At 45.1% G+C, this 27,740-nt stretch overlaps 1 protein-coding gene, 1 long non-coding RNA gene and 1 pseudogene across 3 annotated transcripts in view; 2 read left to right on the plus strand and 1 right to left on the minus strand.

Moving 5' to 3' along the window:
* LOC138987631 (uncharacterized) overlaps positions 1-4,656 on the plus strand; it is a 78,450-nt gene extending 73,794 nt beyond the window's left edge. For both annotated transcript variants that reach the window (XR_011464019.1, XR_011464018.1), the window contains one exon: positions 4,532-4,656. This is a non-coding gene — a long non-coding RNA (uncharacterized lncRNA). The remainder of the gene's footprint in view (positions 1-4,531) is intronic.
* Positions 1-26,311, minus strand: part of CDHR3 (cadherin related family member 3) — a 70,425-nt gene extending 44,114 nt beyond the window's left edge. Inside the window, exons 1-4 of the mRNA XM_070369632.1 lie at positions 26,136-26,311; positions 10,751-10,953; positions 4,586-4,751; positions 1,140-1,237 (exon numbers count right to left, since the gene is read on the minus strand). Coding sequence (XP_070225733.1) covers positions 1,140-1,237; positions 4,586-4,751; positions 10,751-10,953; positions 26,136-26,181 — 513 coding nt within the window. The 5' untranslated portion in view covers positions 26,182-26,311. The remainder of the gene's footprint in view (positions 1-1,139; positions 1,238-4,585; positions 4,752-10,750; positions 10,954-26,135) is intronic.
* LOC102278254 (GTP-binding nuclear protein Ran-like) lies at positions 22,947-24,337 on the plus strand (annotated as a pseudogene).
* Positions 26,312-27,740: the final 1,429 nt, after the last annotated feature.

Below are 27,740 nucleotides of genomic sequence, written 5' to 3' on the forward strand. Positions count from 1 at the left end.
TTAAAGCACCTAGTATTGCTCTTAACACATAGTAGGAACCCATTATGAATTTGAATATTAATCACTTATTCATGCAAATAGAATCTTGGATGAATGATTGGGTTGGTTGGTTGTTCTTTTTGACAGGATTGTCTTCTAATGATAACAAACTGATAACCTTAAAACAGCTTTGTTGCAAACCCTGTAGAACCATATTCTATCAGACCTGGAGTTCACTCCCAAAGCTCTCTTCTTCCTGTTAGAAAAAGTAGTCTTGCTGAAGCTGTTAATCTATGCAGCGAATGCAGAACAGCCTCCTTGTATTGCCAGTTCCCCAGGTGTCATATTTCAAGTATTTGCTTCTCTGTAAGGCAGGTTTTCCAAGGTTAGGCAGGTGGCGTTAGCTCTGGTTTTGTCCTCTCCAGCCTGGGCTGCCTGGCTGCAGTGGGTACACAAGGCCCTGCTGGTGGGCAGAACTGGGAGCTGAGGTATCCTTGCTCAGGAATAAACTAGGAAGCCTCTTGGCCTGAGGGTGAGTAGTTAGAAGAGCTCCATTGGCAGACCCCTTGAGGAAACTGATTAAAGGTGGAGTTCAGTGGTCTCAGACTGAACGCCTCACGTCTCCGTCTCCTGCTTTCCTTTGTGGAAGTCCTCCTTTACTTTGGAATTCCTGGGATTCTCTTAGAATTTTCCTTTAAAACTGGCTCCAAACAGTTTGGCTTCATCTCTTGAAAAGGAAGTGTTATTGCCTGCCTTTGAGGTATACATTGCATGTTTATTTTTGAATAATATAGCTGTTTTTAATTACCATGGAATTAAAAAATGCTGAGCAATTTTGATACACCAGGCTAAGTGACTTTCCGTGCATTATCTAATACTAATAATCTCCTTACTGTGGTACGTGTTATTCTATTATTCTTCCATTTTACTGATGGAGAAATTGAAGCTCAGAGAGGTTAAGAACTTGTCCAAGACCGCACAGAAGCATGGATCCAATGTGGGATGTCTGTCTCCAGAGACCCCTCACCTATTCCAGCCTCCCCGGTGCTCTGTGCCTGGAGGTGGACAGCACTTCCCTCCCATTGCCACTTCCCAACCCGCCCCACTGAGACTCCAGGCCACACAGAAAAGCTGCTTTTCCATTTAATAAGGAAACTTACACTGAGGGGTAGGTTTTGACTTGTGTCTTCTGGATCGAAGGCCTCCACCTGGTAAACGAATCCAGGCTTTGTTCCTTCCACTATGTAGAGGTCTAGACCTGTACCAGGGTCCAAAGGGGAATAAGAAACATTTTATTAGGTAAAGCAAAGGAGGAATTCCAAAACCAGGACAGCCATTCACAGTCAAAGGGAGCCAAGCGTATTGGTGTTGTGGGAAAGAAGACAGCTATAATAAAGGCTGTGAGTAAGACCACTGGTCAGCTTGTAGGGGTGGATCCGTTTATAGGGATTAATAAAGAGCTAGGGTTGGCCAAGCTGGTGTCAAGCCTTTGTGTATCTCCCAGGCTGAGGGGTGACCAGGGGGAAGGAAGTAATAAGGGTAGAGAAGTGGAAAGTAGCCCAGGTGGGAATTTCCAGTGTGAGGCTGCTCCCATTCCAGATCTTCTTTCGTGTGTTCTTTCCTCTTAAACTGAACCAAGGTTACCCCTCAAGTGCACTTAGCATCTCAGCAGAAAGTCGGTGAAATGAGAGGCCTCCTAGTGGAACACAGAGAAGATGTGAAAAGGGAGAGAAAGGGCTGCAGGGACTCAGGAAAAGGGACCAGAAATGGATGTCATCTACTTCAGAGTTCTTGGCGGGCAGCAGAAGGGCGGGCAGGGTCGCTGGGTACCACCAGCCCTGCCTGAGGAGCTGCCATGCTCTGCTCCAGTGCCTTCTTTCTGAGAACCTTCCTGAGACGTGACTAAGAATTTTAACATTAACTCACTCTTTTGGAGACGCTGTGCTGAGGGCTTATATATTTTCTCCTTTCATCTTCATAACAGCCCTATAAAGTAGATGTTGTAATAATTATCTCCACTTTACAAACAGGGAAACAGGATTAGAGGAGTTGTGGGGTTGTCTCAGCTGGTAAAGAATAGAATCACAATTCAATAACAAAAAATGAATAAAATGTGTGAATGTTAGTGAGCAATGTTATGGGGAAAAATCAGGGAAAGGAGTGTGGTGAGTTGGATTGCCATGTTAGATAGAAGGCTTCCAGAAGGTTCACTGACATTAGTGTCAAGATTCTTAAAGGAGGAGACGTAGAGGAGAAGGGGAAGGAGCAGATGAAACAGTAGATAGATGCAAAGATGCCAGTGTAGAGTGTGCCTGGGGTATACATAGGTGGGTGAAGAGGTGTGTGGGAGAGGAGATGGGGATTGGTAGGGGCTCATCAGATCTTCTGGGGCCTTAAGGAGACTCTGACTCTCGTTGTTTAATAGGATCCCTCTGGCTGCAGGGCAGGGAAGCCAGTCAGGTGGGCACTGCCATGGCCCAGGTGAGCCATGGTGGAGATGCTGGGGAGGGGCTGGGTTTTGCATAGACTTAGAACCTGGTGGGATTTCCTAGTGGATTTGATGTTGGGTGTGAAAGACAGAGGGGAGTCAAGGATAACTGTGAGGTTTGGGCCTGCAAAACTAGAAGGATGAAGTTGCCATTAACTGAAATAGGGAAGATGAGAGAAGTAGATGTGGGCAGAGATGGTAGGAAGGGGGGCTTCCCAGGTGGCTCAGATGGTAAAGAACCTGCCTGCCAAGCAGGAGACTTGGGTTCCATCCCTGAGTTGGAAGATCCCCTGGGGTAGAAATGGCTACCCACTCCAATATTCTTGCCTAGACAATCCCATGGACAGAGGCAGCCTGGTGGGCTACAGTCCATGAGGTCCCAAAGAGTTGAACACAACTTAGCTGCTAAACAAAAATAACAAATGATGGTGGGGAGGGAGATGGAGTGGGAGTCAAGGGGTCTGGGGGCACATTTCAGTTTAGATTCCAGCACCAGTTCCAGGTGTTGGGGTGGGGGGCAGAGGGGGGAGCACTTCCCATACCACCAAGCAATTCTTTAAGACTGGCTGGGTGTCCCACAGTCCAACTCATTCGGACACTGTCTACCCAGAGATAGTATCAGACTTCACGGGTTCGGGGCTCCATCCTACAAGACAGCCCCTGCCCCTTCAGATGCCAGCACAGGCCTAGGTGGGCCCCTCTGCTTCTGACCAACCAGGTCTAGATTGGAGGTTCCCACAGTCTCCTCCTCAGGTTGGAATAATTTGCTAGAGGGGTGTGCTCTAGTGAACTCAAGGAAACATTTACTTACTAGATTGTTGATTTATTATGAAAGGATATAAGTCAGGATCAGACAGACCAAAGAGATGCATAGGGCACAGTGTAGGAAAGGGGCAGAGAGTTTTCATGTCCTCTCCGGGCACCCACTCCCCCCAGGTTCCACATATTCACCACGCTCTCCGAACCCCTTTCGGGCTTTTGTGGAGGCTTCATTGCATAGGCCACTATGAAGTCACTGGCCGCTGCTGACTGAGCTCAGTTTAACTCCGTCTCCAGCCTCTACCCACTATCCACTGTTCAGCCCTCTACTCACATAGCTGTTTCCCCTGGTGGGCATCCTTAGGTGGGGTCCAAAAGTTACCTCATTAATGTAACAAAAGACACCTTTATCACTCTCATCACTTAGGAAATGCCAAGAGGCATTTCCCTCCTGTGTCAGGAGGGAAAGAAGACCACATATATATTTCTTACCAAAAATCACAACATCACAGATACCGATTAGACATCCAAATGGAGATGCTGGGTAAGACAGTTTCTATTTGAGTCTAGAGTTCAAGGGAGAAGCTGGTGTAGCAGCTTCCTAATTATCTTGGAGCACAACTCTTACACGTGTGTAATGTGATTGAGTTTCTAACTTGCTTTGTCCAGAGGATAGTAGAATGCTAGGTTGAAGTTTAGCCATCTTACTTGGTTTTATTATTAACATGCTATACTAAAGCAGATTCCTATGAGAAGACCTCAAGATAGTTTGTATAAAATATAATGTTGATAGGTTAATAAAGATGACTGGAAAACAACACCCTCCCCCCGCCCCAAACAAGCAAACAAACAAAAATAATGATGGACTTGGGAGTTGTCAGTGTATACATGGTCTTTGAAGCCAAGAGTTTAGGGGAGATGACACAGGAAGTTATCTTATGCTCCAGTCCCTATACTGTGTCTACTCTATAGCAGATCTCAGATACACAGTCCCCTGGAGGCGTCGGCATCCATGGGGAGGATGAACCATGGAAGTCACCGGCTGGTACCCAGTGCTGAGCCTGAAACGGTCTCAGCCCACATTCCTCCAGCATGATCCACTTGTGGTCCTGAGCTCCAGCTCCCTCCACAGGATCAGGAGAGGCCCAAGCCATGGATGGCTAAGGCTTTGTAAATTATTGGGTGTTATTATTGGGAGTCCTCAGCTGGAGGATATTTCATTTATTCCCTGTTCATTAAGCAGCTGCCTTTTCCAGAGAAACAGCTGTTTGTTTATTTACTCTTCTGTTTTTCTCCATCCCCCAGGGTCCTGCCTGATGCCACTGTCTGGACTGCATCGTACACCCCAGTGCGTCTCACCTTTTGCCAAGTTGCCCTGAAACTCAGGCGGCTCATTCACATCTGTCACCTGGACCGTCAGGACCTGCAGGTCAGTGACAGCCACGTCATCCTTCACATAAATCTGCAAGTCAAATATGTGTGGTCCTTCTTCAAAATCTAACTGTTCCATCCCAGTGGTGACAACCTAAAAGCAAATGCAGAAGTCATAGTAACCATGTGTTAAGAAAAGTTCTGTTTTGTGTGTATACATTTTGCAAATGGATATTAACCAGCAAGGAGGCAACCAGCATCCTGAAAACCATCTTTCCCTCACTGTCAGGGGAATGGGCTGCTTTGCCTGAGTCCTTTCTACATAAACCCCATGACACTGCACTAAAAGGACTCCTGTGTGTGAAGCTGCTCTTCACAGGAAGACAAACATTCAGGAGACATCCTAGTTCCATCTACCGGAGATGGAAAACATGAAAGCTTTAAAGCCTGTCACTATTTGGGGTAGGCTCCGAGGCAAGTCCCTTAGATACCCTGCAGACAGTTTGATTTCCTCTTCTTTAAGAGTAAGATGCCTCACTTCCCTGGGATAGCTGTTAAGTTGCCTCTTCACTCATTTCTCCCTTCTAATTTTCCAAGGCCATATCTAAGACTAAATAAGAGGAGAAGGATAAATCTGCAGAAAGAAGAAATGATATTTATTTATATCAATAGCCTCTTTGGGTTTGGGGGTGTATTTCCACACATTCTCCCACTGTAGGAAACGTGTGCTCTGCACAAGTGTTTTGGAGATGTGGGAGGGGCACCAAGAACCAGGGCCAGAGACATATCACTGGAATCTAGTCTGTGACCAGCAGGAGCCTCCGTGGTGTGTAGTGGGAGGGCCCTGCTGAGGTTACCTGGAGGCCAGCCTGTGACCCCTCACATCAACATGCACATCCCTGCCACCAGCATAGCTGTGGAGCTCCAAGAAAGCCCAGAGCCCTTTGCACGTCAAGGACTAAATTTCATCAATGTCTTAATTATGTCTCAATTAATAACCTTTTGGTTATTAGTGCAACTGGGGCCAGGCAAGGAGGCCTTCAGTATTCTCTGTTGAGAAGAACACTTAGCTCCAATCCAGTTTCCATTGCTGGACTTCCGTGTGACCTTGGGAACATTACTTGACTTTTCCCCAATTTTGTTTCCTCATAACTATCATTAGGTAAATAAGTCTCACCCTAGTTAAACAGCTGGAGTATAATACAAGATATGAAAACAAAGAGCTAGATCAGGGTACTGTGGAAATTCAGGGAGAAAACATTCATTGTGAGATGTGTTTAGTCAAGGAGGACTTCATGGAGGAGGTGGTGGGTGTCATGTTTGACTTTGCATAAATCTGGATTGATTATGAGAGGAGAGGATGGTCACGGATGTGAATGAACCCATGCTGTGGAGGGAACACATAGGGAGGAGGGTTGAAAGAGACATCGCAGTACTCCTGTCACCATCCACAAGTAGGGTCAGCCTAGGTGCCACACAAGTGGAGATAACCTGCCTCTCTGCTTGGCACATGGGCAGTGAGAGGCAGCATAACACGAAGGTCAAGAGCTTAGACCCTGGAGCCAGACCGGTTTTAAAGCCCAGGCTTCCCATGGCTTAACCTTGCTGTGCCTCAGTTTCCCTAGCTGTAAAGTAGGCATCTGATGGCATCTGCTTCCTAGGGTTGTGAGGATTCCACGAGCTAATCCATGGGTTACTTAGATCACTGTCTGGGGCTGAGTGAGCACCCAGCAAATGTTGCCTTTTATTGTCATTAGATGTTGAAAACTGTTCAGTGAATGGGTACCCATCAGAGCTGCTCCCCCATCACGACTATCGACTCTGCTTCCTGACTTACCCCCTAGCTTCCAGCTAAGCCTGGAGCCCTCTTCTGAATCCCACACTTCCAGACCCTTCACCATAGTGTTCTCTATTGACAGCCCTTCTCCTTGGGACTGGCTCAATCATCCTAGAGGAAGGAACTAGAACAGTCAAGTAAGGGTCTCAAATGTTGTCTCTTGGAACCAGAGGAATTGGGTTGCTGCCAATACATGGAAAAGTTGCTTTTGTTGTTGTCTTTATCAGCATCCTTCGATAGCTCAGCAGGTAGAGCAGAGGAGTGTAGACTTGATAGATGTGGACATCCTTAAGTTGCTGGTTTGATTTTGGATCAAAGGAAATGCCTTGCTTGTTTGTTTGTCGGCAGAGTAGTGCAACAGGAGCATGCTGGGCTCATAACCCAGAGGTCAATGGATCAAAACCATCCTCTGCTAAGTGTCCTCTTCTGGAGAAGGGAATGGCTAGCCACTCCAGTATTCTTGCCTGGAGAATTCCAGAGACAGAGGAGCCTGGTGGGCTACAGTCCATGGATTGCAAATAGTCGACATGACTAAGTGACTAACACCAGCATGAATTAAATGTTCATGTGCCAGGCTCTTGCCAAGCTGTTTTGTGGAGTATTTTATTTAATCATCACAACAACTAGGTTATAGGTTGGGAAAACTTCCCCTATTTCATGCATCAGGAGACCAGGGCAGGGAGGGGAGAGAATTCCAAGAGTCATGGCTGAGAGTGGTGGAGCCCCCTCCCCACCATTTAAGAAAAGTATTTATTTGCCTGTGCCAGGCCTTACTTGTGGTGCGTGGGATCTTTAACTGTGCTATGTGTAATCTTTAATTGCAGCATGTGAACTCTTAGTTGCAACATGTGGGGTCTAATTTCCTGTGCAGGGATCAAACCCATGTCCCTGCATTGAGCATGGAGTCTTAGCCACTGAACCACCAGGGAATTCCCTGATGGAGCCTCTTTGATGGTGGGCAAACTAGCTGCAGAGTTTTGGTAAAAGACGATGTTTGGTTTTAGGTTTGAGGTTGTTTTGGACAAGACTGAGCAAATCTAAAGTGTCCACAGTTCTCATGACAGCAGATAAGGACAAAGGGGTATCAAGTTCAGAGGTGTGCTAATGGCAGGGGAGCAACCACGGCTGCCCCGTGACCTCAGAGAGTGCCTGCTCTAGCAGCTCGGCTGTCACACCTCCCTGACTCCTGGGAGTTTTCCTTCTTAGTGCTGCTTCAGGAGGAAACCCCAGCGATGAGCCTCAGGCATCCATCTTGCTGGGCAATGATGAGGCAGTGCAGTGTGGGAGTGATGAACAGGGGTTCTTGGGGCCAGCCTGCCTGATCTCAAATCTGAAGTCTGCCACCAATTAGCCATGTGAACTTGGGCAAGTTGCCCAACCTCTCTATGCCTCAGTTTCCCCACCTTTAATATGCAAACAATAATAGCATAGCACTTCATAGTGTTGTTATGAGGATTAAATGAGTGAATTCACAGAAATGTTTAGGGGAATTCCTGACATACGTTAAGTGTTCCGTAAATGTGAGTTACTGTCATCATCATCATTAATCCTCCTCATACCCCTCATACGCCTCCATCATTAATCCTCCTCACTCCCCGAGTCTCAGCAGCTGTGTCCCAAAGCAGGGTGGCCTGGCCTCTGGCATGACTGGAGGTCACCCTTAGGAAGTCCTACACGACTGAGTCCCAAGGCCAAGAGTGACAGACCTCTGAGCTGGAGACCCCAGAACCTCATGGCTAGGTGACCCTGCAGAGTGTCCAGGAGGAGTCAGGTTCTGCCACGGAGATGGCATCGTCATGTTCTGTAGGAACAGCCCTTGTGAGCAGTTTGGGTTGGAGAATAGGATCTTCCTGGAGGGGATACTTGATGATATTGGGTAGTTTCTGGGGGAGAAGCAACCAGTCGTTAAGAACATGTGAACCTGTGGCCCATTCTAGTACTGACACAAGGTCCTGGGTAGCTGCAGGCTGTGGTGCCAGGAGGGCACCAGGATTGGGACCAAATGCTGAACATTTAAGCCCAGATCAGTGGAGTGGCTAAGACATTCTCCATTTGTAGAGGTCAGGAACAGGATGGAATTCCTCCTTGACTGACAGCCCTGTTTGAATCACATGGGATGTAGGAGGGGAGATATGATAGTGAAAGATTTGGATACTTATCCAAACAGTAATAGCTGTGCGTGGCAATTGAAGGGGACAGAGCCTGAGACTGGGAGTAGGAAGACCTGAGTCAAGTTCTTATTTCATCCTTTCTGGCTCTGTGATATCAGACAGATCAGTTAACCTTGCTGTCTCATTGTGATCTTCTTTATAAAATAGGGATTTACAATTTTAATAGTGATAATATCAGTGTTAGTAGTAACAATTAAGAGATCAGGATGTGAATGTGCTTTGAAACCTCTGACAATCTGAAATAGTTTGGTCATCCTCATCATTAAAGGCAATAGACTGCAAGAGGCTGAGAAAGAGGGCTCTCAAGTGGAAATAACCCAAACATCTGTCAACTGATGAACAAATAGACAAAATGTGGTATATCCATATAGTGGAGTATCATTCAGCCATTTAAAGGGAATGAAGTACTGATCCTTGCTACATGTGTGACCTTTGAAACTTTATGCTTAAGTGAAAGAAGCCAGTCATTAAAAAAAAAATACAATATGATTCAATTCATACAAAGGGACCAGAATGGGAAAATCCATTAAGACAGAAAGTAGGTTAGTGGTTACCAGGGCCAGGGGGGATAGGAGACAGGGGAGTGACTACTAATGGGTTTGGGGTTTCATTTTGGGGGGATGAAAATGTTCTAAAACTGGATTGTGGTGACGGTCTGTGAATAGAGTAAAAACCACTGAACTGTACACTTTCAATGGGTGAATTACATGCTATGTGTATTATATCTCAATAGAGCTGTTTAAAAAAAATAGAGCTCTAAAGCCAGACTGCCTGCCTTCCAGTGTTAGCACAGCAATAGCTGTGCAACACAGGGCAAGTTATTTCACGTCTACTAAATTTTTCCTCATTTCCCCTATCTGTACAAAGGGGACAATCATGCAAATAAAATCACTGGATTGTTGTGAATATTACAAAAGAGCACATGTCAAGTCCTTTCCGCAGCATCCAGCGTATACTGTGTGCTCTGTAAGTGTAAACAATTGGCAAGGCCTAGAGGCACAGATGAGCAGCAGCTGTTAAAGATGAACCAGATGTCAAGGGAGCAGGTCTACAGGCAGGGAAGTCACAGAAACGGCAGCTGGGCCCCAGGAATGTTCACTGGATACTGAGGTGGAGGTTGCCTGAATGTGTGCTCCTTGCATGCCAGAGGCCCGCCCCTGGGGTGCGGAGAATACAAGATGCTGGGCTCTGGCCCCCAAGTCCATGGGCTCCACAGGTGTGTTCTGAGGCCCAGATATGCACACTTTTTGAAAGTTCCCTTAGTGACTCTAATCATCAGCTGGGTTTAAGAATACCTCGTATGTTTCTCAGAGAGGCAACCAAGCTCAGACCAAGCAGGCCCACTGGGTACCCCTAGAACCCAGAACAATGGCAGGTGGGAGCTGGGGCAGGGCTGATGATGACTGTAGGAGAGGTTCCTGTGCCCACTGAGGAATGAGGTAGACATGGGAGAGAATGCACTTCAACAGGGTCCCTACACCCTAAAGACATCCTTAGAAGGCCTTTGAGGTTGTCAGTAGAAAACATGCAATCAGTAGGTTCATCCTGCCTAAGGAGAAGTGACAGCTTTGGGAAAGACCAGATGACAAACTAGAAAACAGAGCTGCAGTGGCATAGCTCTTGAGTGTGATTGATTGGGTCTGAATTGTCCAAGAGGAACAAGAGCCACGCAGTATAGCTAGACATCCAGACTTATATTTTTATTAAGGGTGTGTTCTTCCGTATGAAACATCTTCTCACAAATTTCCTACTGAAGAATCACCAGGTACTAGTTCATCGGGGTCTGGTTTCTAAGAAGATCATTACACAAACTATTCCACCCGAAGAATTCGGCTACCATTGGCACTCCTAACACCTGTTATCATATGAGGGTGGTTGGCAATAAGAAGTGAGCCTTTTATTTGTAACAAATTGAACACACTGTTCATTTGGATTGGATTAAATGCAGGGAAAAAGGTCCAAAAGCTACAGGGGCATCTAGCACAGAGGGCTCTAGAATGCCCGGAACAGAATGTCCAGATCTTACAAGAGGGAAGATTAAAGCAGGAGAAGAGGAAAAAATGACCACTGATCCAGAATTCCACCCATACCATCTTCAGGGCCCCTCTTTGTGAGCAGCTCCCTTGGGAATGAGACAGTGCTTACCTCAAAGTCGGTGTCCGACAGCCAGTTCACCCTGAAGGCCCGAGTGAGGGGACTGGAGTTGATTATCAGGGGGAACCCTGGGACCACAGGTGACAGTGATGCTGATAGTTTCACAGCAAACATGTGCACTGAAGTCTCAGGTGGAGAATTCTCTGCCACTTTGCTCATAGCGGGTAAGTGGATTAGGTGTAGTGCCTGTCCGCCTGCAGATTTAAAAAGGATGCAAAACGACATGAGCACAAAGCCTTGTCCTGAAAACAAGGACTTAGCAGCTTGGTTTGTGGCTTCAACTCGTAGCTCAGGGCAAAGCTGGAAGCCGGTCACTCCCCAAGAATGAGGACTCTTGCCAAGAGCTGGAAACGGGAATGTGAGATCTTGGAGCCAAGAAAACAACCACCACTATACGACCACGAAATCTGCTTCTGTCATTCTGGAAGTAAAGCTGCTGTTTTTCCTCTTACCTCTCTGCTTCCTTTCGTGTTTCTCCCAGCTTTTGTGGAGAGCCAGGGAGAGAGAAACGTGATATCTTAGAACATAGACACCTCTGTGAAGGACCCAGTCTGGTCACAGCATCCTCTGTCTTACAAAGACCAGGGAGCCTTCAAGAGTTTATTTTCCTTCTCTGTGTCAGTGTTAAATACAGAGAACATTGAGAATGGAATGTGCATGACTGGAGAACTCCAAAATCACACCAGCTCTCCCCACATCACTAAATATAATCTCATAAGCCCTCTTGGAGGAGGTCACCATTAATCCCACCATAGAGCTGCTAGACTTACACAGGACTGGGAAATAGACTCTTGGAGGGTGCAAACAGAACCTTGTGCACCAGGACCCAGGAGAAAGGAGCAGTGACTCCACAACAGACTGACCCAGACTTGCCTGTGAGTGTCCAGGAGTCTCCAGCGGAGGTGTGGGTCGGTGGTGGCCTGCTGCAGGGTTGTGGGCACTGAGTGTAGCAGTGCATGCATGGGACTTTTTGAAGGAGGTCACCATTATCTTCATTACCTCCACCATACTTCAGCCCCAGGTAAATAGCAGGGAGGGAACACAGCTCCACCCATCGACAGAAAATTGGATTAAAGATTTACTGAGCATGGCCCCCCCATCAGAACAAGACTTACTTTCCCCCTTTGTCAGTCTCTCCCATCAGGAAGCTTCCATAAGCCTCTTATCCTTCTCCATCAGAGGGCAGACAGACTGAAAACCACAATCACAGAAAATTATCCAATCTAATCACATGGACCACAGCCTTGTCTAACTCAATGAAACTGTAAGCCATGCCATGTAGGGCCACCCAAAATGGATGGGTCATGTTAGAGAGTTCTGACAAAACATGGTCCACTGGAGAAGGGAATGGCAAACCACTTTAGTATTCTTGCCTTGAGAACCCCATGAACAGTAAGAAAAGGCAAAAAGATAGGATACTGAAAGATGAACTCCCGTCTGGGTCGATAGTACCCAATATGCTATTGGAGATCAGTGGAGAAATAACTCCAGAAAGAATGAAGAGACGGAGCCAAAGCAAAAACAACATCCAGTTGTGGATGTGACGGGTGATAGAAGCAAGGTTCAATGCTGTAAAGAGCAATATTGCATAGGAACCTGGAAGGTTAGGTCCATGAATCAAGGCAAATTGGAAGTGGTCAAACAGGAGACAGCAAGAGTGAACGTCAACGTTTTAGGAATCGGCAAACTAAGATGGACTGAAATGGGTGAATTTAACTCAAATGACCATTATATCTACTACTGTGAGCAAGAATCCCTTGGAAGAAATGGAGTAGCCATCCTAGTCAACAAAAGAGTCTGAAATGTAGTACTTGGATGCAATGTCAAAACGACAGAATGATCTCTGTTCGTTTCCAAGGCAAACCATTCAATATCACGGTAATCCAAGTCTATGCCCCAGCCAGTAATGCTAAAGAAGCTGAAGTTGAATAGTTCTATGAAGACCTACAAGACATTCTAGAACTAACATCCCCAAAAGATGTCCTTTTCATTATAGGGGACTAGAATGCAAAAGTAGGAAATCAAGAAACACCTGGAGTAACAGGCACCTACAAGACATTCTAGAACTAACACCCCCAAAAGATGCCCTTTTCATTATAGGGGACTGGAATGCAAAAGTAGGAAGTCAAGAAACACGTGGAGTAACAGGCAAATTTGGCCTTGTAGTACAGAATGAAGCAGGGCAAAGGCTAACAGAGTTTTGCCAAGAAAACACACTAGTCATAGCAAACACCCTCTTCCAACAACACAAGAGAAGACTACACATGGACATCACCAGATGGTCAACACCGAAATCAGTTTGATTATATTTTTTGCAGCCAAAGATGCACAAGCTCTATACACTCAGCAAAAACAAGACGGTGATCTGACTGTGGCTCAGATCATGAACTCCTTATTGCCAAGTTTAGACTTAAATTGAAGAAAGTAGGGAAAACCACTGGAGAAGGCAATGGCAGCCCACTCCGGTGCTCTTGCCTGGAAAATCCCATGGATGGAGGAGCCTGGTAGGCTGCAGTCCATGGGGTCACAAAGAGTCGAACACGGCTGAGCGACTTCACTTTCACTTTTCACTTTTATGCATTGGAGAAGGAAATGGCAACCCATTCCAGTGTTCTTGCCTGGAGAATCCCAGGGACGGGGGAGCCTGGTGGGCTGCCGTCTATGGGGTCGCACAGAGTCGGACATGACTGAAGTGACTTAGCAGCAGCAGTAGCAGCAGGGAAAACCACTAGACCACTCAGGTATGACGTAAATCAAATCCCTTATGATTATATAGTGCAAGTGAGAAATAGATTCAAGGGACTAGATCTGATAGTCAGAGTGCCTGAATGAACTATGAACAGAGGTTCATGACATTGTACAGGAGATAAGGATCAAGACCATCCCCAAGAAAAAGAAATGAAAAAAAGCAAAATGGCTGTCTGAGGAGGCCTTATAAATAGCTGTGAAAAGAAGAGAAGTGAAAAGCAAAGGAGAAAAGGAAAGATATACCTATTTGAATGCAAAGTTCCAAAGAATAGCAAGGAGAGATAAGAAAGCCTTCCTCAGTGATCAATGCAAAGAAATAGAGGAAAACAACAGAATGGGAAAGACTAGAGATCTCTTCAAGGAAATTAGAGATACCAAGGGAACATTTCATGCAAAGATGGGCTCAATAAAGGACAGAAATAGTATGGACCTAACAGAAGCAGAAGATATTAAGAAGAGGTGACAAGAATACACAGAAGAACTGTACAAAAGAGATCTTCATGACCCAGATATTCATGATGATGTGATCACTCACCTAGAGTCAAACATCCTAGAATGTGAAGTCAAGTGGGCCTTAGGAAGCATCACTACAAAGCTAGTGGAGGTGATGGAATTCCAGTTGAGCTATTTCAAATCCTGAAAGATGATGCTGTGAAAGAGCTGCATTCAATATGCCAGCAAATTTGGAAAACTCAGCAGTGGCCACAGGACTGGAAAAGGTGTTTTCATTTCAATCCCAAAGAAAGGCAATGCCAAAGAATGCTCAAACTACTGTACAATTGCACTCATCTCACACACTAGTAAAGTAATGCTCAAAATTCTCCAAGCCAGGCTTCAACAATATGTGAACCATGAACTTCCAGATGTTCAAGCTTGTTTTAAAAAAGGCAGAGGAACCAGAGATCAAATTGCCAACATCCGTTGGATCATCGAGAAAGCAAGAGAGTTCCAGAAAAACATCTATTTCTGCTTTATTGACTATGCCAAAGCCTCTGACTGTGTGGATCACAACAAACTGTGGAAAATTCTTCAGGAGATGGGAATACCAGACCACCTGACCTGCCTCTTGAGAAACCTGTATGCAGGTCAGGAAACAACAGTTAGAACTGGACATGGAACAACAGACTGGTTCCAAATAGGAAAAGGAGTATGTCAAGGCTGTATTTTGTCACTCTGCTTATTTAACTTATATGCAGAGTATATCACGAGAAATGCTGGGCTGGATGAAGCACAAGCTGGAATCAAGATTGCTGGGAGAAATATTAATAACCTCAGAGATGCAGATAATACCATCCTTATGGCAGAAACTGAGGAAGAACTAAAAGCCTCTTGATGAAAGTGAAAGAGGAGAGTGAAAAAATTGGCTTAAAGCTCAACATTCAGAAAATGAAGATCATGGCATCTGGTCCCATCACTTCATGGGAAATAGATGGGGAAATAGTGTCAGACTTTATTTTTTGGGGCTCCAAAATCACTACAGATGTTGACTGCAGCCATGAAATTACTCCTTGGAAGAAAAGTTATGACCAACCTGCTGCTGCTGAGTTGCTTCAGTCGTGTCCGACTCTGTGCGACCCCATAGACAGCAGCCCACCAGGCTCCCCCGTCCCTGGGATTCTCCAGGCAAGAACACTGGAGTGGCTTGCCATTTCCTTCTCCAATGCATGAAAGTGAAAAGTGAAAGTGAAGTCGCTCAGTCGTGTCTGACTCTTCTCGACCCCATGGACTGCAGCCTACCAGGCTCCTCCATCCATGGGATTTTCCAGGCAAGAGTACTGGAGTGGGTTGCCACTGCCTCCTCTAGACAGCCTATTAAAAAGCAGAGACATTACTTTGCCAACGAAAGTCCATCTAGTCAAGGCTATGGTTTTTCTAGTAGTCATGTATAGGTGTGAGAGTTGGACTATAAAGAAAGCTGACTGCCAAAGAATTGATGCTTTTGAACTGTGGTGTTGGAGAAAACTCTTGAGAGTCCTTTGGACAGCATGGAAATCCAACCAGTCCATCCTAGAGGAAATCAGTCCTGAATATTCATTGGAAGGACTGATGCTGAAGCTGAAACTCCAATACTTTGGCCACCTGATATGAAGAACTGACTCATTTGAAAAGACCCTAATGCTGAGAAAGATTGAAAGCTGGAGGAGAAGAGGACGACAGAGGATGAGATGGTTGGATGCCATCACCGACTCAATGGACATGAGTTTGAGTAAACTCCAGGAGTTAGTGATAGACAGGGAGGCCTGGCGTGCTGCAGTGCATAGGGTCACAAAAAGTTGTACATGACTGAGTGACTGGACTGAACTGAACTGAGAAACCATAGTAATGCAGCTACAAACCAAGGCACAGCAAACAACCCCCAGAAGTCAGGATGTAGGTGTGGAGAAGCATCTCTCTCAGAGACTCTAGAAGGAACCAACCCTGTTGAGACCTTGATTTCAGATTTCTCGGTTCCTGAATTGTGAGAGAATACATTTCTGCTGTGTTAAGCTATTCAGTTTATGGTAATCTGTTATAGCAGCCCTAGGAAACTGATACAATTGCCACTTATTCAATGTTCCAAATAAATGCATTCTGTAAAATGCTTTCCCTCATTTACTCCTCAGAACAATCCTTTTGGATAAACAGTAGTGTCATCATTTTATAGATGAGGAAACTGAGCTGAAGCACACACAGTGAATAATAAGTAACAAAGTCAAAATTTACACCAAGGTCACCTTCTCAGCCAGCTTCTAACCTTGGCCACCATTAACCATTGGGGACAAAGTCCCTAGAATGGGAGGAGGTACAGGCGGGACAGATCTACAGGGTGGAAGAATTTCTAGAAACAAACAAGCCATGGGAAAACATTGACTTTTATAAGAGAATGTTTTTACTTCAAATTTGAGGGAGGGGAGACAGAGGAGCAGGTGGAAATGCAGGAAAAATTGAAATATAAACACATTCATTGATACAAGCATTCCTAAATCTAAAATCACCTGATTTCGTTTAGAGACTAAAATGCATTATGCATAAGTTATATTTTGCTGGCAGAATTATCTGGTTTTATGGACAAGGACTGTGCAAGGACTCAGAAATATCAATACAGCTGAGGTTTAGGGTGATGTGAATACAAATGGATTTTTTTTAATCTATTAAAATTGACTTTAATATTATAGCATTCTTGTGATTAAAAAAAACCCAGCAGCAATATAGTATGTCTAGAGTATTTAGAGGCAAAAATTTCCCTGAAATAGTTTTTCAAAATGAGCAAAATAATCAATTGCTCTGGTGGGTTGGGTGTTGTGGGTATAATTCCCTCAAGCCCTCTTTTCCCACCATTGGAGTCTCCAGCACACCGCCCTGCCCAGCCAAATTGTTCACAAGAGTGTTCCCTTTCGGCTCAGCAGGGCAAGACAGTCATGAGCAAACGGAAAGACGCAATTTGTTTCCAAGGACCCCACCTGATCTTGCTGCAGTGATTTGTGCCTCTCTAACCAACAAGGAGGTAAAGAAAATATTCGGAGAAGGCAATGGCACCCCACTCCAGTACTCTTGCCTGGAAAGTCCTATGGATGGAGGAGCCTGGTAGGCTGCAGTCCATGGGGTCGCTAAGAGTCGGACACGACTGAGCGACTTCACTTTCACTTTTCACTTTCATGTATTGGAGAAGGAAATGGCAACCCACTCCAGTGTTCTTGGCTGGAGAATCCCAGGGACAGTGGGGCCTGGTGGGCTGCCATCTGTGGGGTCGCACAGAGTCGGACACGACTGAAGCGACTTAGCAGCAGCAGCAGCAGCAACCAACAAGGAAAGAGGCTTCTATGTATGTTTAAGCAAAGATGTAACTCATTAGATTTTTCTCATGAACAGCCCAGGTTAGGGCTTCCCTGGTGGCTCAGTGGTAAAGAATCCTTTTGCCAGTGCAGGAGACACAGGTTCAATCCCTGATCCAGGAAAATCCCACATGCCATGGGAGCAACTAAGCCTGTGCACCACACCTATTAAGCCTGTGCTCTAGAGTCCAGGAGCCACAACTACTGAAGTTCGTGTGCCCAAGAGCCTGTATTCTGCAACAAGAGAAGCCCCTGCAGTGAGAAGACCGCACTCTGCAACTAGAGAAAAGCCTGCGCAGCAACAAAAACCCAGCGCAGTCAAAAATAAATAAAATTTTGAAAAAAATTGGCAAGCTTTCTCTGTAAAGAGCTTGATAATAAATATTTTAAAAAGAGAGAGAATAGCCCAGGGTAAGGTAGTGCACAGCCCAAAGGAACAGACTAAAACTAGTAACCACTCACCTTCACTGAGCACCTATGCACTGGGCATCGTGCTAGGTATGCCTGATTTCATCTGCTCTAACCATGGTCCCTGGAAGTAGGCATCACTGCCACCACTTCACACCCCTGAGACTACACACCCAGTAAGTGGCCACCAGGGTCCTGGTTCACGCATCTGGGTCTGTAGATAGCAGACTGCGTGTCTCTAGGCTTTTGATCCATGCTTGTCGGATGACCCTGCACGTGAGATGGATTGTGGATATTCTATAACCTGGTAACACCATAGCAAGACGGTGCTGGGGCTGGTAAGAGATTGGACTCTCCACCTAGACATTAGATTTGGGTGATGTGACATGTAAGAGGCCTTTTAGGGGAACAGCATAAGGAACAGTGCTGGAGTATTAGCTGGGTACAGTCTCACCAATGAGAGGCTTGCTAAGCCCTACTCAGAGGTTCCCACAACCTCAACCTCAACAGGGAGATTACTGCAGCCACCAACCTTGCTGTGGTAAACTGGAGAGATTGCTCACCAAATATCCCCAGCAGATAGCCTCTACTTTGCTTTGTGGGTAGTATATCCCTTGATCTTGTTGCATTAATCATAACTTCGATAAACTCTGGGTTTGAGAGGCTAATTCTAGAGAAGAACCAGTCTTCCAATCCAAGGCATCTGACTCCAAGGGCAGGGCTCCTTCTCATGGTTCCATGCTGTCTCCTTACACTTACAGGGCTTGCCCGGGTCTCCCTCGAGTGGCCCACTTTCTTATGGTGGTGAGGGAAGTATTGGGGAGGGAAAAGCGGATCTATCCAGGGACCCTCAGGCACTTTGTGTTGGAAACTGTCTGGATAAAGCCAGACTGTATCTGTGAATATTTCTGCGGACATTCTTGCCGGACCTGTTCTGCTCTTCATCTGGTGGTCTTTCCTCCCAAGAAAAGGTTATGTGTGCCAGGGTTGTGTAGCTGAATCCTAAAAACTTTGAGGCAGACACTCCAGGGACATTGATAAGGCAAGTGGCCAAGCTGGGATCTCCCAAGTCTTAGTCCAAAAACCAGTTCCTCCAGTTTCTTAGCTATTAAAAGCAGTGGTAACAGTATTAATAGTAATAACTAGTGGCAAGGGTCCATACTCTAAAAATAGAGCAATTAATATGGTACAGAATTCACCAAATATTCAATTTGTTCGTTCTACAGATAAGTTTAAGGGACGTGTCCAAAGGCACTCTGCTAATCAGGCCTTCCCCGGCAGAGGGAAGGCCAGGAACCAGGGGCCATCTCTCCCTAAGACATGATGCACTTTCCTTCCAAACTTTCTCTGGTGGTCTGAGTGCTGGAGATCAAGAAAGAGGCTTTAATAGAATTTGACTTACACATGCATCTTAATTAAGAAGCAAATTAGAATTGCTGGATGGGTACACTTTGAAAAAGAAAAGGCACACAAAATGATTATCAGTCACTGAGCCCACTGAAACATCTAGCCTATGGCTGAGAGCTTCGATGGATGATGGGTTTGCTTGTTTCCAAATAAGCAAAATCACTGCCTTGCCAGAAAGGGTCCAAGGAGGCCCCCTCACTGGAGCCCACGTTGGGATAAGGAAGGCCTCCGTAGCCTCTGTTCCAGGGGACGAAGCTGGCCACCTGGGTCTCTGACACCAAAGGTGATGAGGTGGCTCAGGAAGTGTGGGGACATTCCTTCTTCTCCCTCAGGGGATGCAGCTGCTCTCTGACTTACTACTCTGTTTTAGTACACAGGGCAGTACTCATCTGAGGCTGTCGCTCAATACATGCCTCTTCCTTCTAGTAACTAATCAAAATCGTAGTGAAAGAATCCAGAGGAATGTTGTGAAAGGGGCAAGAGAATTGGAGTCAGAGCCAATCTGAGTTTTGCTGCTACTTGACTGTGTGGCCTTGGGCTGGTCCCTCAAGTTCTTTGGTCCGTATGTCCACTCTGTCTCTCAGGGATGTGGGGCTACACTGCAGTGGCCATTAAACATTTCCAGTTGTTCAATTGTTCAAGGAGATGCACAGGACCCAAACGAGAATGCTTCCACATCCACAGTTGATTACAGAAAATGGAGAAGGTATAGCAGTTACATTAAAGTAAGGATGTGTGTCCCAGCTGAATGCTACCTCATAGCAAGAGGATGGGAGAGGCCCAGAGCCAGCAGGCTCCTGCTATCTTCTTTCCCTAAGGCCATAGCTAAGTGTACTTGCTCAGACCAGAAACCACCAACTACATCACTGATACCTTGGAAACAGTGAATCCAAATTAGAGTCTCTGCTGGAACTGTTTGTATTGAATATTTCACTGGTCCTGTAGGCACCATCCTGTTACATAACTAGTCCCAACAGCAGAGCCCTCTGATGGGCCCACCAAGACCAGGGGCAAATCGTCAATCTCACCCTCATCAATGAACATTGCTTTTAGGCTGGGGCAGACTATCCCCAACCTCTAGGGACCCATGGTTACAATGCAGTGCTATTAGTCAGCAGGCTCCATGCCTTGAACGAGAGTTAGTTGTGTGCAGGAACTTTAGCAAAGCCACTCAGACTAATTCCAGTCCTACTGGAATTCACTCTCATGGGTACCATATAAGAACATGCATATGCTCAGTATACTATAAAACATTATAGAATGTTGTTGTTTTAGTATATGCAACATCTTCCTGTGTCTTTCATTTTCACAGTGTTATACCTTCCTGGATGGGATGCTCACCCACCCACTTTGGGGGGCTGACTCATGCCCCCCAAAGGCTAATGGAAGGTAGGACACAAAAAAGGTATCAGGCTTGTTGACCTGAGTTTTGTCGACTGAGCACCACCCATGGTACCCATGAGAGTGAATTCCAGTAGGACTGGAATTAGTCTGAGTGGCTTTGCTAAAGTTCCTGCACACAACTAACTCTTGTTCAAGATATGGAGCCTGCTGACTAATAGCACTGCATTGTAACCATGGGTCCCTAGAGGTTGGGGATGGTCTGCCCTGGCCTAAAAGCTAAGAAAAGATGGTGAGACTTCTAATGATTCTGTAAATGACACTAGGTCATCATTAGCAAGAGAGGGAGGTGTTTGTCTTAGAGCATCACTCTGGTTCAGACTGAGAAGGGTGGGTTTCTTGCCAACATCTAACTCTGTGGAGATGGAAAAGCAGACAGATTCCAGTAACTTGAGTGCTTCAGCGGGAGTGAGGGAAAGACAACCAAGTTCCCTTGGAAAAGGAAGAGGAAAGTGGGGCTGAGAGGAGGGATGGCCTTTGCTTTTCTGAGGTTGTCTTAATAGGAAAGAGACATGGTAGAAAAGAGGAATCTTTTTGTAACATTCTTTGGATCCCATATATAGGATTAATCACCCACAGAAAGACTTTCTGGAAATGGACTACATCTTCCTGCCTTTTCAAATGATGAGAGCATTAAGAAGGATGTACACCTAGCTGGTCCTCACGGAGTGTAAAACACTGAGCCTTGGGTCTCTTTTGATTTCCTGACTCACCTAGCTGGGGGCCAGGCCCAAGTGGTAGACTCGTGGATCACCCTAGAGAGATCAAGATGACCTCACATGTGGAGCTCAGCGGACAAAACTCGTCAACGAGCCTGGTACCTTTTTTGTGTTCATGTGGATCTTCCAGATACCAAGGAGAGCCTTCTCTCATTAAACATCCTGGCATTTTTCATTTCCATGAGACTCAGACAAAAGCTAGTTCCCTGGAGACTTTCTCAAAGTGGAGACCGCCTCAGTGTGCAGTGGATTTAAATACACTGAGGGGCCTTTGCTAAGTCCTCCATCTCCCAGGAGTGACACATGTTCCTTTGATACTGATGGAGCCAGAGATTGTTTCACCCCAACTCTTTCTTGTGCTACAGCTGAGTCTTGTGGAGTTTATGTTTTTTAAGGGCCTTGCTTTCTAAGTTGTTGCTGGAAAGGGACACTTTAGCATCCCAAAGAGAAAATGTTTTCTTTCCCTCATCTTAATAGGAGGTGAAAAAGACAGACGCCAATCTCAGTGCCAATATTAAGCAGGCAGAGGATCTAAATTTCTGCATTTAGCGGATATCAGTAAATGAGGAGGGAAAAAAACAGGCCCCCAAAGGGATAATGATCAACAACAACAAAAATTTATTAGCTACCCTGTATGTGTTGGTACTCAGAGACCACAGAGGAATAAGAAATATGAAACCTGTTATTGTAGGGCTGGCATTCCAGTTGAGGATTCCAGGACAGACACATAATGGATGAATTATAACTCCTGCTACCTTTCGGTGAGCACTTACTCTGTGTTAGGTACTCTACTAAACCCTTGACACCCGTTCCACGTGCAGGCAAGAGGAATGTACCCAGCTGCAAACACATGTTGTATCCATGTGCAGAATACAGCAGAAAGAGCACCCACCAAGAGCTAGGGCACTCTGGGAAGGCTCCGTGGACGGGTGGGACTTGCCTGGACCTGGAGGATACACACCAGTTAGACCAAATGAGAGGAACAGAATACTGGAAAATGGTACTTTGTCTGTGATTACTTTGGTGATGCCTGTTTCCAATCTGCTGAAGGCAGGTACTGTGACTGCTCCCCTCCCCCAATCCTCTGTGACCCTGGTGTTTTTGAGATCAAGGGTAAGGAGTAGGTTTTCAGACTCACCTAAGAAAGTAAGAGAGGAGCAGTCTGCATCACAGCAGACCTTCCAAAAAATTGTATTTGACCCGTGGAAGCAAAAGTGCAGTACAGTGTGTGGTCTTTTGGAGGCGGGGGGTTGGGGATTAGCATGTGGTTTTTATTTTAAAATCTCAAGTATTTCTTGCAGATTTTTGTGATATGTTTCTTTCACACATCTGATGAGGAGATACCAAATGATAATGTTTCAGTATGAGATGCTGGGTTTTTCTAACCTCACTCTTCCCCTAATGACAATAAATGTCACCTCTTAACTCAAATGATTATGGTCCTAAAAGCCTATATTTATGGGAAAATCTCCAATGTTTAATTCAAGTAAGAGTCTGAGCAGCTCAAGGCCCAACTTCACACTCACAGTTCCTCCTGCCCTCTAAAAGTTCAAGGTTAAAGAGAGTTCAATATTATTAGGAGACCCGTGATTTATTTATTAACAAATCAAAGGGGAAAAATCAAATAGTCTTATTTATAGATCTGGAGAAAAATTTTGATTTAAAAATCCATTTTGGGCTCAGTCAGATGGGCTCAGAGATGCTTCTGGAAGTAACCACGATGGCTGCCCAAGGAGAACCCCAAGTTCAGTTCAAACTTGTATTGGTTGGTGATGGTGGTACTGGAAAAACTACATTCATGAAACGTCATCTGACTGGTGAATTTGAAAAGTATGTAGCTACCTTGAATGTTGAGGTCCATCCTCTTGTGTTCCATACCAACAGAGGACTGATTAAGTTCAATATATGGTATACAGCTGGTCAGGAGAAATTTGGTGGACTGAGAGATGGCTATTATATAGAAGCTCAGTGTGCCGTTATAATGTTTGATGTAACAGCAAGAGTTGCTTACAAGAATGTGTCTAACTGGCATAGAGATCTGGTACGCATGCGTGAGAATATCCCAGTTGTGTTGTGTGGCAACAAAGTGGATATTAAGGACAGAAAGTTTAAGGCAAACTCAACTGTCTTCCACCAAAAGAAGAATCTTCAGTACTATGACATTTCTGCCAAAAGTAGCTACTTTTGAAAAGCCCTTCCTTTGGCTTGCTAGAAAACCAATTGGAGACCCTAACCTGGAGTTTGTCGCCATGCCTGCTCTTGCCCCACCAGAGGTGGTCATGGACCCAGCCTTGGCAGTACAGTATAAGCCGATTTAGAGGTTGCTCAGACAACTTCTCTCCCGGATGGAGATGATGACCTGTGAGAAAGTGAAGCTGGGGCCCAGCGTCGGAAGTCGAGTTTTATAGGCAACTGTCCTGTGACGTCAGTGGTGCAGCGTGTTTGCCGCTTTATCACACAGCTAAGCAGAACACGTGCTTAATCTTTGGATGCTGAAGGAGATGGATGGGCTTTGGAGTGAATGTGGCAGTTTAAAAAAAAATACCTTCATTTTTTGGACCCACCTATTTAGGTGTTTTGGAACACAGTCGTTTCCTCCTTGAGTTTCAAATATAAGACTGCCATAGTCACATGACAGTATTGAGAGGTGGAAGCTTGTTTGTTACTGTCATTGCCATTCCTTTTCATTTAAAATCAGAATAAAGTTGTATTCCAAATATCTAAGCAAGTGAACTCATCTTCTGTTTAAATGAGCATTTTAAAACCACTAACAGGGAAAGTTGTGCCATGTCACTACTTGAATTGCCTTCACTATTACCACTTAATTTGAAGTCAATTAGTTTAAATGCTCCTAATTTTCTGTATACTTGAATCATTTCACACAAATGTAATGATGAGTCAACAGTATTGTATTTGATAAGTTGTTAAGAGGCGTAAATAATATCGATAGTTAGGCTAAAATAACATCTACCCCACCTGGCTTTGGGCTTAGGTAGTGTCACCTAGAGATGAGATTTGTGTGACCTGTCAAAGGTAGCATTTACTTCAGATGTTTCAAACAGGTAAGAATTATCTTTGCATTTTTTGGCAGAAGTGACCATTTTCTAATGTAAAGTTTGTCGAAGTCCAATGAATTCATACAAATGGTTGCAGGAACTTGAGGGACTTCTCATTTGTTAAAAGTGAATATAATTGTGCATTTACTTTTTTGTTCTTTGATGTTACATGTTTAATGTAAAGTTGGTATTCTAGGAAGATGTTCCACGTTTACCTGCTGTTAAGTACTCCCAAGCTTTAAAGGTTATCAAAGATTAAAGATTTCGTTGGACATATCACAGTTTTGATGGTTTTTCTCCCCCCAAAGAATTTTTGTGGGCAGTGCAAGAATACCACAGGATGCTGCAGCATAAAAGTAGATCTTAGGTAAGCTTCTCAGTGATGTGAACCGAATGCCAAACTTTCAGCAGATTAACCACTTATATTGTATGGTTTCCACATGTAAACATGAATTGGATCTGTCTTGCCTAAGTTTGATCTCGCTGCACCATACTGTCGCAATTAGAAATCAAGACGAGCTATTTTGCTCTTGTAAGTACTACTGTACTATAGTTCAGTTTACCAAAGTTCTTTAAAGAGATGTCCAAGTATCCTTAAAATCCATTTTTATTTATAAGCGAATAGCCTAAATAAGAATAAAAGCTATCTCCTTAACATATAAAACATTTCTATTTCATACCAAAAGTTAACATGACGCTTTATGGAGAACAAGACAAGAGTGTACACTCTTATCATTATTTAACAACAGTCTGAAGGTATAGGGCCAGTAGTTGAAAAAGAGAAAGAAAAGAGATATAGGAAAACAAGGAAGGAAAAGTATAAACATATATTATTTTCAAACCTGAAAAATCCATGAAAATCAACAGAAACATCATTACAAATAAGATAATTCATTAACAGAATTCCATACAGTATATAAGCATCAATTAAAAGATAAAAGGCAGAAGAAGATTTCATTTACAAATGCTAAAAAATAAAAGAAAAAGAACTAGAAATATAATCAAAATGTGCAAGATCCATATGAAAAAAATCTCACAATACTCATGAGAAAATGAAGACTTGAACATATTTCTAGAACCCTGTTCTTGAATATAAAGACTCAGTGTCATACATAATCAGTAACATTTACTAAGCATTTACTAGATAACAGACACTCCTCTAAGTGTTTTACTGTATAACTCATCAAAGATGTAAATTACCCCTAAATTAATCTGCAAATGTAATATGATTGGATTCCATACATTATGCATATACTACCTATTCAAAAATAAGATTTAATTTAAAAAGCTCAATTTCAATAATCCAAGCTGACAACACTGAAAAATCATCCAAGATTCTTGAAGCTCTTAAATAAGGAAGAGGGAGTGCCAGGAACACGAGGTGAATCTTTGCCTTCTGTAAGAAATTTTCTTCTCTCAGGACTAAGACACTAGACCCTTTGCACCTCAGTTTCCACATAGGGTGACTTGGCAACCTCAGCTTGCCCCTAGAGAGCTCCAGAGTAAGGCCAGAATCTGCACAAAGACTAGCTGACGTACACACAAAGCTCTGCCAGGAAAGTTCTTTCCCCAGCTTTAGGTCTTGAAAGGACTATACAGGCCAAGAGGGGAAGTGAAACAGTCCGTATGAACATGGATTAGATGGGGCTTTTGGGGTACCCTCTTCTCTGAATATCCCACCCAGCCTCACAAGGCTCCCTGATGCTGACAGTCCCACACTTGAACAGGGCCCCCCAGGGGCAATTTCCTCCTTCAGGGACTTTATCACACAATGATATCTAACAAACTGAGTGGGCCAAGTCAAGGGGTAAAACGGAGTTCCTACCTGACAGTGCACCCAGGAGAAGCAGGAAGAGGACGACCTCCTGCATCTTTGATAGTTCACTTCTGTGTACATCTTCTAGCGCATCTCTTCTAGCGCATCTTCCAGGGCCTGAACCCTGCGTTATTACACCTGGGGTCTATTCTAGGTGCTGATCACCTTCTGTTTCTGGCTTTGTTGCCACTCGAGAAATCAAACAGAGGCTTTGGTGTCACTAAGGGAGACTCTAAACACCACAGGACTATTTGTTCTCTGATTACCTGCTTCTGTGATGGCATGGTACCAAGAGGTCAGCCAACCAGCTGATGGGGTCAGCTCAGAGCCCATCTTGAAAGTCCACATCCAAGGTGCGTCTGCACAGAGAGCCCCAGAAGAGAAGTCAAAAGACCAACAGAAGAGCAGAGACACTGAGGTGATGTGAAAAGCTGAACACAGCAGTGTCATCCCTGACAGGCTCAGTCGTCCTGTCACCAGGCACCTTGTCATCCACAGAAACGGGTAGGAAGTAAGAATTTTTCTGCTGTTCTGAATTCATGAGTCAGACTCAGACTTGGAGATTAAAGCATTCATTCTAAAGAGAGGAGCCAAGAGCTGGGGCCAAGGAGACAAGCCAGACCCCTTCTCAAGGCAGACTCCATCCATGTCCCCACAACTCCCTCTCCTGCCCCGGCAGCCCTCAAAGACGTCTGTGAAGGAAGAGTTTGGCGGAAGTTTGAATGCACAGGGAAGTGATGTGGCCCATCCCTGGGGCTGCATTGCCCTGATCCATGCTTCCGTGCCCTGTACAGCCCTGTGTGAGGCTGCAAGCCCTGGTGAGTGAGACACAGCTGGAGTTCAGCATCCACTCAGACACGGATCAGTGGCCGTGCAGAGGGAGGGTGGGAGTAGAGCAGCCTGTTCCCTCAACGTGGTGCAGAAGGAAGATAGTGGACACAGTGGAAGGAAACGGGACTTGGACCCTCTCTTCTGGTCCTTTGACTCAAGAAATGCCTGCTGGGGGAGGGGTGCCCACCCAGCAGCCCAAGGTTGGTGGCAAGAGACGGGTGGGGGCACCAGGGACATGAGCCACTGGGAGACCCTCAGGAGCTCTGAAGACTACATCTGCCCTACTAGTGAACCAGCATCTGGATACACAGAGGTCAGCCCTGGCCAGTTAGTCTGTAAGAGCCCCCAAAACTGCCACAACAGATCGAGAGACAACACGGAAGGCCGGCTAAGGAGCCATGCTTGTACCCTTTCCTCTCCTTCCTCCACAGGCAAAGAAACCAGACAACACCCCATACCCAGGTGCCAAACCTGCAGCAGGGGAGAGGCTGAAAGCAAGATTTAAGTTGAGTTTGAGATGGAAACTGTGAAAGCTATCAAGGACGATGACTAACTGAAAGTGAACAGGAAGCAAGCTATTAAGGAACAAGAAAGGGAGATGTAACAGAGGCAGATGAAAAACAATGCCTGGAGGAAACAAAACCATTTCTGTTTATATACCCCTGGATTGAGACTTCTAGATAAACCAGTTACAGCTGCTCCTAGGCACAAGGAAAGTAAGGCTCAGAGAGGATGTGTAACTTGCCCATTACATCCAAAACTTCTCCAAGTCCTTTCTAGCCT

Source organism: Bos mutus, chromosome 4 (genome assembly GCF_027580195.1).
Source record: "Bos mutus isolate GX-2022 chromosome 4, NWIPB_WYAK_1.1, whole genome shotgun sequence".
NCBI lineage: Eukaryota > Metazoa > Chordata > Mammalia > Artiodactyla > Bovidae > Bos > Bos mutus.